Raw genomic sequence first — 12,526 nt, forward strand, 5'->3', positions numbered from 1 at the left:
AGCTGGTGCAGTGCTGTGTTTAGGATTTAGTATGAGAAAAATGTTGATAACACACTGATGTTTCAGCTTTTGCCAAGTAGTGTTTACCCTAAACCAAGGACTTTTCAGTTTTCCATGCTCTGTCAGTGAGCAGGTGCACAAGAACCTGTGAGGAAGCACAGTCACAACAGGTATCCTTGACTGGCTGAAGGGTTATTCTCACAGAATGGGTCAGGCTGGAAGGAACCTAGTCTAGCTCACCTTTCTGCTCAAGCAGGGTCATCCCAGAGGACATTGGACAGGATTGTGTCCAGATTGTTCTTGAATATCTCCAGGGAAGAAGTCTCTACAACCTCTCTGAGCAATCTTTTGCAGTGCTTGGTCATTGCACAGTAAAGAAGTTTTTTCTCATGTTGAGGGGGAACTTCTATGCATCAGTTGGTGCCCATTGCCTTTTATGCTGTTGCTTGGCACTGCCAAGCAGAGCCTGGATCCATCCTCTTGGCACCCTCTCTCCAGACACTTCTACACATTGATGAGGTCCCCTCTCAGTCATCTCTTTTTGAGGCTGGACACGCCCAGCTCCCTTGACCCTTCCTCATAAGAGGAAGTAATCCAGTATGATTAGACTTTTAATGGGCACCTAAAAAATGAATGTACCTACATATTTAAACTATTTTAAGGGAGAAGCAGCCTGATGGCAATTAGCATGTTCTTTTCATTATAATACTTTCTAATGCATTTTTTATCCTCTGTTGACTTGCTTTGCAGTTATGCCCTAAAGGGGATAATAACTTGCCTACAGAAGCTGAAGCAGAAGAAAAGGAGATGGATACTTCAAAGGAAGATGATCTATCTTCTGACAAAACCAGTAAAGAAGTACGTGAGAGCTTTTTTCTGTGTCACAGAGAACATCATAATATTATGTTTATTGCTGAGTATTAAGACACTACAATTAATACTACTGTGGCAGTTTCAGGAGCTGTTTAATTCTGTAAAACTTTCTGTGTGTTTAGACACATTTATACCTCTCACTGAAAAGATCCCAGAAATTGAAGTTTTCATCAGAGAGTAAACTTATAGTCTGATTTGTCTTTAAGTTCAGTTAAAACAGTTGGAAGACTGTGTATTTTATCACTTACCACTTACACTTACTATATTGTATGTGTACCTCTTTTAAAGACTAGGTGAAGAGTCCAGAGAGACTAAAACATCACTACATAGCATTTTTATTTAGAACAGAATATTATTTAGTACTTAAGTTGTTTTTTTATCTCTCAGGAATAAGTCCTAGGTATCAGATAATCACAGAACTATAGAATAGTTTGGGCTGGAACAGACCTCTAAAAATTACCTAGTTCCAACCCCCTTCTCATTGACAGGTATACTTTTTCCTAGACCAGGTTGCTTAAAGCTCCATACAGCTGTGCCTTGAACACTGCCAGGGATGGGGCAGACACAACCTCTGCAGGCAACTTGTTCTAGTGCCTCACCACCCTCACAGTAAAGAATTTTTTCCTAATGTGTAATAATTTTATATTTTAATAATTTAAAAGCATGCAATCTCCTCATGTACAAGATTCTTGTCTAAATTGTGTGCCAGAAGCTTCTGTTGTGTAAAAAAGTAAAGTAAATGAAATATATCTTAGTTTTATTAAGATCATTAGGAACATTTTTAATCTTCACAGGATGTGGTGAAAACAAATGATGCTTCTATTCCTAAAGTTGCTAGAAGAGGAAGAAAAAGAAAGGTAACAATACGTTTAATTACTTCACATTTCTGGAATTTTTTTTGATGTGATAATACTGGATGCTATTTCTTTTAATGACAGATTATACATAAATTTAGGTGTTTGACACTCTACTCCCCCTTTTCAAGTGTCTGAAAGATTTGCAGGAACAAAAGTTTTCCCAGAGTGTTTTACAAATATTTATTATTTTTTAACTTGATGTGGAATATGGAGTCTCTGTCTTTCCCAAACAGCTCATTACAAGTAAGAAAAGATAAGACATAAATTGTTGCTAAACTGCTAATAAAATAGCCTGCATTGAAGCTCTGAAAATTTTCTTTTAACGTCTTCATCACACTGAACTAACACCTGAAATACAAATATCTTTTTCACAAGTTGTGATTTTTGTAGTCTCTACAATCTGGGTGAACACAGTTACTTTGAAAAAGACAATTCAGCTACTTGCTCAGCATACACTAATCTTGGTGTTCTTGTGGTCACACAGCCAGCCAGATCAGGGCACTAACCCAACTAAAAACTAGAAGTAAGTAGGGCAGATCTTAATTTTGTGTTTGAAACCTTACTTTCCAAAGTTACAGCTGACAGCAGGGATGGGGGATGAAAATGAAGTACTTGTGACCTTGATATGTTTGTCAAAGAAAAGTAACATGCTCTATATATAATCTAATCATCCTTTATCCTGGACACTAAGCTCTTGACTATTTTCTCCTTTTGGGATTGGAGAGGGTAAAATTAGTAATTCTTGAGTATAACCTATCACTAAGTTCAGATACTTCTTTGTGTATACATGCATAATAACATATTATGCATAATAACGTATTATGTACATACCTACATAATAACATATTTCCAGAAGTTTAAAGTTTTTCGTTTGAGAAAGGAATTGAGATATTGGTGTCATGTGTTTTTTTCACTGGTGAAATTCATTCTTTAAATTAGTCTGAAAAACAAGCTGAAGCTGAGGAAGCAGCAGCAGGGGCAGCAACAACTTCTGGGCCAGTGTCTCCAAAAGTAAGCCCCAAAAGAGGAAGACCAGCAGGTAACTTCAGAAGAATGATTTAATTTTTTTCACCACTGAAATGTTTTAGTAGAACTAGTCAGGGAGTTACCTCCTTCCTCTGAAGTACTAGAGTATTTTTGAATGCTTAAGGCAGATTCTACCTATAGAATGTAGTGAGAAAACATCTCATGAGTTCAGGACATGAATGGATTTAAATTATTAGTGTTAATGTTTAGTCTTCTAAATTAAGGACTGGTTTATAAGTATTACCTTTTAGAATAGGTCAGTCTTTGCAGAATACTGCTTAAGTGTAGATATATGATAGGAGCTCTCTGGCAGGTTTGCTGCATAGAGGTTTGTATTCATTAAATGTCTATAAAATACTACAATAGAGTTAGAAGATCCATAAAACACAAAGATGAGAACTGGAGGGACAAGGAGCCTGTAGGTGGAGTTCAGAGGACAAGAAAAACGAAATAAGAGTTGAAGAGACTTGTTCAAAAAAATGTTTAAGATAGTATGTGTTGATTTATAGGCAAATACAAAGAAAATATAACTGATTTTTTTTGAATGTTTTGTTAGAATAATTTGTTTCTTTCAAATTAGCAGTGATCTAATGTCACTTTAATGGTAAGCTTCCAGATATTCTTGATCAGTAATTACTGCTTTGGAAGACAGTTCTTGCAGCAGTTAAGTACATTGTATGAGCACCTAGTCAGGGAAACAAATAATTTATAGTCCTCTGTATCTGCTGACAATAATAAAACAGTGGAACCACAGTTAAATAGGCTTTAAGTACTTTTGCCATGGAAGCTGTGAGGAAATTAAGTATTAATTCATCTCCCTCTGCCATTTCATTACATGCAGTAAATATGCGTTTTTAATATTTGTGGGTTTTTTCTTTACAATTTTTTGCTGGTTTTGACTAACCACTGTCAGTAAGAGCAGGAAGGTATCTGTAATATATGCTTTTGTCTCCTATATTAAAAACCTTTCTGGAAAATATACTGTGCAGCCTTCTCTGTTGTTGATAGGATGCTTAAAAATGCTCTGTGCTAAGACCAACAAGAGTTTAAACACTGAATGTTAGGTTTCCTGACAACATAGTCACTGTGGTACTGGACAAGCATTTGAGGTACTTAAGTGCCAAGAAGGCAGGCTGTTTATCTTACTCCTATCAATATGGTGAATCTGAGGAAGCATAGAGATTTGATCTGCACTGTAGTGTGGTGGTAGAACTTCTTGACAGTGATTTGTTAGCCTGAAAAGTGATGGAAACCCAAGATGTGGGTAAAACTAGTGGACAACAAACTATAAATGTAGACATATGTGACTGCTTTTCATTCTCTAATCTTAGGTTTCTCATTCTAATTAAAGACTCACCTTAGTTATGCAACATGTGAAACAAATGTTTCACATTTGCAAGTGCATGGATTGCAGAAAGCCCAAGAATTAGTAGCCAGAGCCTGTGGCTAAAATTGAAGTTCCTTTAATTCACCAGTCAGCTAAAAAAACTGTCAACACTTAAACTTTCAAAGAGATCTTGATTAAGTTTAGTACTCAATTAACTTGAATTCTGTACAGTAACAAAGTTAGGGTGTATATTTTGATTTAAGTGTGTCTGATGTCTGTTGAGTAAGTATCTTGAGACGTAGACAAGGAACAGATGGTGGCTGTGGACTAACCTGTTATTTCTGTATAACTACTAGCTTCTGAAGTAAAAGTTCCAAAACCAAGAGGGAGACCCAAGTTGGTGAAACCATCATGTCTTTCAGAGGGTGACTTGTAAGTTTTTTCTTAAAATAAAGCTTCTTCATTGTCAACTGTGTTGCTCCTTATGTTAAGACTTGTAAATTATTACTCCTGACAGGTTTTTTTCCCCCGTTAGTGGTCAGTATAAGTTACTATTTGTGTAGACATTTTTATAATACAGAGTCATTCAAGGAAGGACATTTCTGAAACATGAGAGAGAAGATCTTAATCTCCCTAATTTGTCCAATCTGTACAAAATTCCTTATATGATTGTATGCTGAGTGAAGAGGAAAGATGTTTATTAAGAAAAAGTACAACATCATACAAAAATAAAATAGTGTGTTTCTTTTTGTACATTTTTGTTTCAGAAATCTCTTCTGATGAAATTGCAACACTGTTAGTTACCTGAATTTTGGTTTTGCTGTCTTCAGATCTTATATCAAGTGTAGTGCTTCTAGTAGGTCAAGGAAAAATTGAACACAGGTTTAGTTTTCTATAAATGGGCAGATTTACAGAGTTTTGGAATAGGAACAACTTAAATAAGTATACTTTGTAAACCTAGTTTACAATGTATGGGTCCTGCAGACCCAACTGTGTGGGAGGGTCCACTGAGAATTAACTTCTTGGGTGAAGATCTATGCGCTTCTGTTAATGTTACCTTCATTAGGCCCTCCATACTGATATTTATTTGTTGGGGGCTTTTTCCCCCCACTCATAGTGTGTTTTAATTTTTACAGAAAGAGTATTTTTGAAGCGTCTTCAAGTGAATTAACGTTATCATTTTACTATTCTACTTTATCATTTTACTATTCTGTGGTTGAAAAGACCCAGCTTCCTGAGTTAGAATGTTGTTCTTTTGGAGTCACTATGGATAATAGATGTGATGCCTAAATACTCTTTTTTTTTAGTGTTAATGAGGAGGAGAAGGCAAAGAAAAAAGGAGCAGAAGAAAAGCCCAAAAAGCAAGGGAAAAAAGATGAGGAAAGTCAGAAGGAAGAGGAGAAATCAAAGAAGGAATTTGATAAAAAGGAAGGAAAGAAAGAAGCTGAACCAAAAAGGAAAAATATTGCAAAAGTGGGTTCTGCATCAGCTTCTGATTCTGAAGATGAAGGGGAAGAACAAGAAGGGGACAAGGTATAATTTTGCTTTGCTGATAAATTTATTACAGAGGAAAATAGTATCACTGGAGATCTTTCTTCAAGTTAATGCTAAATCTTAATGACAGTAGGAGGCTGGCATGGCTGGTGTACAGATACATAGAATAAAAGTTTCAGAAGTATATTTTTCTCAAATAATTCTTTCAGTATTTTCTTTTAATATTTTCTAAGAAAAGCATATTTTCTAAGATGTATTTTTAACAAAGTATTTAAATGTCAAGAGGCTTATGGGATATATTTTTGATATGTTCCCTGGAAGACAGATGTTGTTTTCCTTGGGTGCATCTGGAGATGAATGAGGCTTGAAATCACATTTTTAAAAGGTACAAAACTGTCTCTAGCCAACAATTTGTAATGTCTTCATTTATCTCGTGCTTCTTATTGCCTTTAGCATTGCCCTCTGGTGCTTAGTTTTGAAAAGAAAAAAGGAGAAAGTACTAATGAAATTGTGTTTAGCTTGAGGGAAAGCTGGTGTTTGTCAGGTTGCTCCATGAAGCAGAGTTATTTCAAAGATACTTAGTTTCATCTGCTTACAGAAAAAATAATTTATTAATGTTACATCTCTTTTCAATCATAAAATGCCATATGAAAACAGAAGAAAAAAGGGGGAAGAAGCTTTCCAGCCGCTCACAGAAGAAACACTATAAGAAGCCAGCATGAGAGAGAAGTAACAGAAAGAAAGCGTAAGCAAGAGGAACAAACAGAATCTGAATCGTGAGTCTACTTTAACATGTGATGCCTGCAAGTTGTAGGAATAATTTGAACCTAACAGGAGGTGAAACTTCTGAAAAACTTCCAGACTGTTCTCCACTGTGTTCTACTGTTATCTCCCCCTGCCCTTTTTGGTTTTCTATCGTAACTTCTTTTTGAGGGGAGGGTGAAGAGCTCCTTGAACCAAAATGTGCTGTTGAGGGAGAATAGGAAGAATGGAACATGGAGGTTAAGTGATGTCAGTCTTTCAGTGATGTAGAATCTCTAGCAGAGGACAACTGGTTTGTTCTCTTTAGAACTAACTTAAGAATATCCATGTAAAAGGGGTTAGTGTGAAAAACTGTTCAGGACAGCCATATATTTTTCTTAAAATTTCTAGATTAAATTGGTAGGACTTGGTAGGTCCTGTTAATCCATGGTTATAGATTCTTGATGAGGTATGGAATGCATACGTTATCAGGAAAGCATTTCCTTCTCTGTCTGACAGTTGGAGCACATGCTGTCAAACAGAACAAGGAAAAAGTAATTACTCTAGTATGGCAAAGCCAGTTGAGTAATACCAAGAACAAACTGCATTTAGAAGATTACTCAAATCAAACTTAAGAATAGAGGGAAGATCCCACCAGGAACTTGGAGAGTAGGACAATAGGAAGAAATCTGACTCATTCACTATTCTGCAAATGAGTGAAGAAGCTGCACCACAAGAGCTTGATGTTCTCATCCCCACCGTTAGTGGGAGGGCAGAAGAAAGGGAAAAGAGCAAGGTAAAAGTTTGGGGAAAAGGAAGAAAATAAAGGTCCCCTTTACCTGTAACAAAAAAAAATCACATCTTTTTCACATTCACTAGTGAAAATGTAGTTTGAGTATTTCTTTTCTCATGCTCCAACCCTTTTTCCTCTTCTTCCTGTCACTCCTCTGGTGACCTAACATAAATGCTCTACCTTCTTGTGGCAAACCTAAGCATTTCCAGTTTCGGAGATACTAAATTACCTTAGCATCTTTTATTATATCACTATTTAGCACATGTTGATTTGATTTTGGGAATCAAACTGTCCTATATTGATTTAGTCATGACAACCAAATTTCTGCTTTTAAATAGCTGTCATATTTTATGCGTTGGAGGGTAGATAGAGTTTTGTTTCAGTGAGATAAAGGAGAAGTAGCGAATGCATAATGAATTTAATTACAGCTGATGACTAATACCACAAAACTCAATATAAATAAAAAGTAAAACTAGTATAGGCTGATACATGTTTTAATTATTTTGTTCATCAGGGTAGTTTCCATTTTCTGGCAGCTACTTCATTAGTATTTATTTAGTTAAGGTGCTTTGTCCACCATTCTGTACATATAAAAAGTTTATCTGTCCTGTTGAGATTGTGCTGCCAGTTGAAGCAGACAAGTTTTGTGTTCTTTTTGAAAGAAACATGGAAGACATGCAGGCCTAGATGTTTTATGTATGCATATTAGTATGACAGGAAGTAAACTAGTCACAGGACATTCAGTTATGATATGCTGAAATATGAAAATTCTAAAAGTAGGCTTTTAAATCCCTCAGACAGAACTGAGAGATTGTTGAACGGATGTTCATGATCTTCTCTGCATAAAGAGATCAAAAGCTTGTTTCAAAGATTTCTGCCTGTCTTCATCCTCTAACTGAAATGTAGACTTCTTCTTCTTGTTTTTCTTGAGTCTCAGCTTTATTTTCAGTGATACAACTGAGGAAAGATCAAGGAGGTTTCACTGCAGGTGTAATAATTTTTTTTCTGTATTACTACTTTCTTCAAGAACTTTTTAATTGTTACTGATACATTTATGGTCAATTGTAAGATATGTATACTGTTACAATTCACTATTTGAGAAAATAGTCATATAGGAACTGATTATGGTTAATTGATCTCTCCATAAATTCCCTGTGGTAATGGTAAATAATCCTACTCCTTTTCTCATGATAATTAAAATATTTTCTTTCTCCATAAGTTAGTTCCGTATAATGCCATTTTACCAGTTAATATGTTATGTTACTGTGCAACAAAAAACAGAATACAGTTTGGAGATTACTTGTTTATTAAAATTCTTTAATTTGCAGCTTCTAGAATAAAAAGTCCTCTGAGAACAGAGGACTTACCGGCAGTATCTCAGCTAATTAATTTTTGTTAAATTGTTCATCCTTGAAAACCAGGGTTTGGTTCTTTGTGATTTTTGCATGCTATTATTTTAGTAGAGATAATACCTCAAAATATTGCATCTCATCCAAAAACTGGGGGGAAAAAAGCTTTCCAACATTGTAAAAAACATTTTAACTTTTTCATAGGCAGAATAAAGAAGAAGGCAAGAAAGCAGAAGTTAAGAAGATTGAGAAGAAGAGAGGTTAGTTCAAAGAATCTAACCAGTACTTTTTGGTCATTTTGTATTTTGAATGGAATTTCTTCCTGGATAAGATAATGTACTGCTGAAGGTGGCTGTGTGGTCTCAGTCTGAGATGTTTGAACCATGATTCTTCTTTCAGGTCTGTGAAACAATGCATTTTTATTCCTCCATGTTCTTTCTGCAGTGCAGTGCAGTAGAACAGGTCTTTGCTATTCTGACTTCACTGTCATTTGACCTTTTAAACCCCAGTCTCTTCTGTTTGTGAACATAAGAAAAAGCTTTTATTCTTTGATATAAATCACTTCAGTTATTCCCATAATTTTTTTTTTCCTTTGTACCTTCTCATAACACAATACTCTGAGGGACATCTTGAAACCATTTACTTACGTCTCACTAACTAGGAGGCTTAGATTCAGATTACTATGGTCTTGCCTGCTGACTGACCTTCATAGGGATAAGTAATTCCTTTTTCAGTACTCCCATCTTTGAGGGCAATTCAAACCACTGTCTGTAATCTGTAATTTGTAGTATAGTAGAGGTCCAGTGGCATGGACTCCACTCAACCCAATGTTGCAGCAAGAGGGCAAATAAAAACTATCTAAACCCATCCAAGATGGGTTTGACTTAAAGAAAACTTGCATTATTGTTCAGAACATGAACCAAATCCAAGCAGGCATTCAGCATGTGAATTAGAGAATGCCATGTCCATTCATCTTTCACCCCTTTGAAGCATGTGTACTGGAAACATTTTGTTTGGATGGATTTGGACTGTAACTTGAATCATGACCAGTTTACTGAAAACAAACCATCAATATCCAGGTGTCCTGTCATGGAAGGTCTTCCACCCTTGTAACTCTTCAAATTTATTAAAACTTCTTGTTAAGCTGGCCTACAATTAGAGGGTGACAGCTGTGTTTTGAAATAGAAAATTCTTTTCAGTTGTAACTGGTAAGGAAAAAATTGTGTGGGTTGCCAATCATGTTCACTTTTAAAAAGCTGTGTACTTTTTTTCTGATTGTATATATGTGTGCACCTGCATGTAGGATGCTTGCCTGTTTTCTTCTGCATTCTGTATGAGGTTCATTCTTGTGGAATTATTTCTGCAAAAGCATACCTGATGAGATTAACAAATGTTCATGAGTATTATTTTTAATCTTCAGAAACTTCAGTGGATTCTAGACTTCAAAGGATACATGCAGAAATAAAGAATTCCCTGAAAATTGATAATCTTGTAAGTATATTTTTTAAAACTGATTCATGTTTCAAATTCCAGTAGGAAATACTTGGCATGTGTTCTTGTTTTTAATTAATACTCTGAAAATGAAAGGCATTTTTTCCATATGAAGGATAACTAGTGCTTAAATGTGGTTACTGTGGGCAGTGAAAGATAAGTGTCAGCAAATGAAATCTGTTTTGTTTGAAAATGCTACATAATAAATTATTTACCAGAAGCATTCAGTTAGAATTAAATCAAATAGAACATCTGGTGCCAGGTCAGCTTTCTGAGCCATGTGGAAACACCAGGACTGTGGATGCAGTAGCAGGATGCAAGTGATTAGGGCTCCAGTCCACTGACTCCACTCACTGTCAAGGGAAATCAGCTGCTTGTCAGGGGTTTGGGTTTGGAATGTTACTGGCAGATGTTTGAGGCTTTCTGGCCTTATGACTGTTCGTTTGCTGCTGCAGGTTTTCAGGTTGGGCACCAGTGATACGGTCAGGGGACGCTTGGAAAGTATCAAGCATAACTATGTGACTTTGAGGGTAGTGGTAAAGGCATGGAGACCCAGGTGGTGCTCCCTTTATTGAGGAAAGGTCTCACAAAGGAATGGATAGGTATGCTAGGAGGTGGCAAGGTCCTCCCAAAAGTAGTCCTGCCAATGGGCTGGCCAGCCTGGTTAAAGAACATCAAACTAGGAATGGTAGCAGAGGAGGAAATGGGGGAGCAGGATGGCAATCAGATGTAAACAGATGTCAGCAGGGTGATGTAAACTGCCTTTGTAATCAACAGAATTTCTTTGCAGAACAGGGCTGAAGTGGCATGACCACAAGCATTATCACATTGAATGAGGAATTGCTGGCAGCCCAGCATAATGAGAAACTCTCATAACCTTTCTGGATTGTCAGCACAACTGTGTTTCTCTTAGGGATGGCTGTACACTAATACATATAGTGTGAGGAGCAACTGTGGGGAACCGGACATCTCTCTGGAGTTTCAGGGCTGTGGTTTCATTGGTATCAGAGATTCGGGTAGAAGTGAGGTGAGCCTTGCCTTGTATGTTTACAGGCTCTTTAGTTAGGAAAGATGGGTGTGGGAAGACAAGATGAAGGATGACTTTATGTGAGAGACCAGTTGAAATGTTTGGAGCTTTGCACTGGGACAGCAGATAAGCCAACTGGGAACTTACAGGTCAGGATTAATGGACAAACCAAAATGACTGACATCCTGAGAATATCTTCTGCAGATCACCTGATAAAGGTGAAGTAGAGAATTAAGTCATCTTAAGACAATGGGGAGACACCTTTGATTCTGACTGGAAGCTTAAAACATCCTAGTATTTGCTGAAGGAGCATGCAGATAACACAGCAGTGCAGGAAGCTTCTGGAGTTTGGTAATTGCCTAACACAGGTGATGAAGGAGTTGATAAGGCAAGACCTCATCCTCCAGACAACAAAGATCTGGTCAGGCGTGTGAAGGTCAGGGGCAGCCTTGGCTGCAGTGACTGTGATAATGAAGTTCAGGGAGAAGGGAGCAGGATGAAAAGGATCACAGCCCTGGACTCCGGAAAGCAGACTTTGACCTCTATGGGGATCTGCTTGGAAGAATCTCTTGAGAGACCATGCTAGAGGGAAGACAGGACAAGGAGATCTGGCTTAGTTTTAGGGATTACCTCCTTCTCAAGGTTGATTCATCTTAAAGTCTAGGAAAATGTGGGCCTGCTGCTGAGTGGGATACGGAGATAGGCGCTCTAGTGAAATAGGAGGTAACAGGTAATGAAAAAGGCTCAGGTAACCAGTGTCTTCTTGACTTCAGTTTGCTTATACAATTCTGTTCAGGAATCCTAAGTCCCTGAGACCATGGGAAGATTAAAACAAGAAAACCTTGATGCTCAGAGGACAAAGATCAAATTAGAGAACATTTTGACAGAGACCCAATACAGAATAAGCATAAGAGTGCCAGAAGAGCTGGATGATGTCATTGTCCATCTACTCCATTTTGTTTTTAGAAAGTCATGGTGATGAGGGGCTGGTTGCTGAGGACAGCAAGACAGCAAATGTCACACTCATCTTGCAGAAGGAGGATCTAGGTTACTACAGGCCAGTCAATCTCACACCTATCCCTTGAAATGTGATGGGACAAATCCTCCTGGAAGTTGTTTCCAGTGATATGAAGTACAGTAAGAACTCTGAGAGTTGTCAGCGTAATGAAGATGAAATTGTGCTTGAGTAAAACTGTCCTTTTGTGAGATGACCGGCTTGGTGGATGAAAGAGTGGATGTTGTTTCTGTTAAAATTAAAAAGGCTGTTGACACTGTCTCTCAGGAAGGCTTCAAAGATAAACTTAAGAGGTCTGAACTAAAAAGGCAGATGAAAAAGTGGACTGAAAACTGGTTGAACCAGCAGGGCACAAAAAACTAATAGATGTCAGAGTCCAGCTACAGGCCCCTCAGTAGTAGTCAGTAGTATTAAAACATGTTATTAGAGAATGGGATGATTGTACAAACCACACCTATAGCAAGTTTGCAAATTATGCAAAACTGAAATCAAAGGTTTGATGGGAGCGTTGCCATCCAGAGAGACTTGAACGG

General features: G+C 37.2%; 1 protein-coding gene across 3 annotated transcripts in view; it reads left to right on the top strand.

Annotated features, from left to right (window-relative positions):
- Nucleotides 1-12,526, top strand: part of PSIP1 (PC4 and SFRS1 interacting protein 1) — a 34,943-nt gene that overhangs the window by 16,482 nt on the left and 5,935 nt on the right. For all 3 annotated transcript variants that reach the window (XM_038125204.1, XM_038125202.1, XM_038125203.1), the window contains exons 6-13: nucleotides 751-858; nucleotides 1,668-1,730; nucleotides 2,670-2,769; nucleotides 4,440-4,515; nucleotides 5,391-5,616; nucleotides 6,235-6,353; nucleotides 8,665-8,720; nucleotides 9,881-9,951. In XM_038125204.1, the coding sequence (XP_037981132.1) occupies nucleotides 751-858; nucleotides 1,668-1,730; nucleotides 2,670-2,769; nucleotides 4,440-4,515; nucleotides 5,391-5,616; nucleotides 6,235-6,353; nucleotides 8,665-8,720; nucleotides 9,881-9,951 (819 nt within the window). The remainder of the gene's footprint in view (nucleotides 1-750; nucleotides 859-1,667; nucleotides 1,731-2,669; nucleotides 2,770-4,439; nucleotides 4,516-5,390; nucleotides 5,617-6,234; nucleotides 6,354-8,664; nucleotides 8,721-9,880; nucleotides 9,952-12,526) is intronic.

This window comes from Motacilla alba, chromosome Z (genome assembly GCF_015832195.1).
Source record: "Motacilla alba alba isolate MOTALB_02 chromosome Z, Motacilla_alba_V1.0_pri, whole genome shotgun sequence".
In the NCBI taxonomy this organism is placed as follows: Eukaryota; Metazoa; Chordata; class Aves; order Passeriformes; family Motacillidae; genus Motacilla; species Motacilla alba.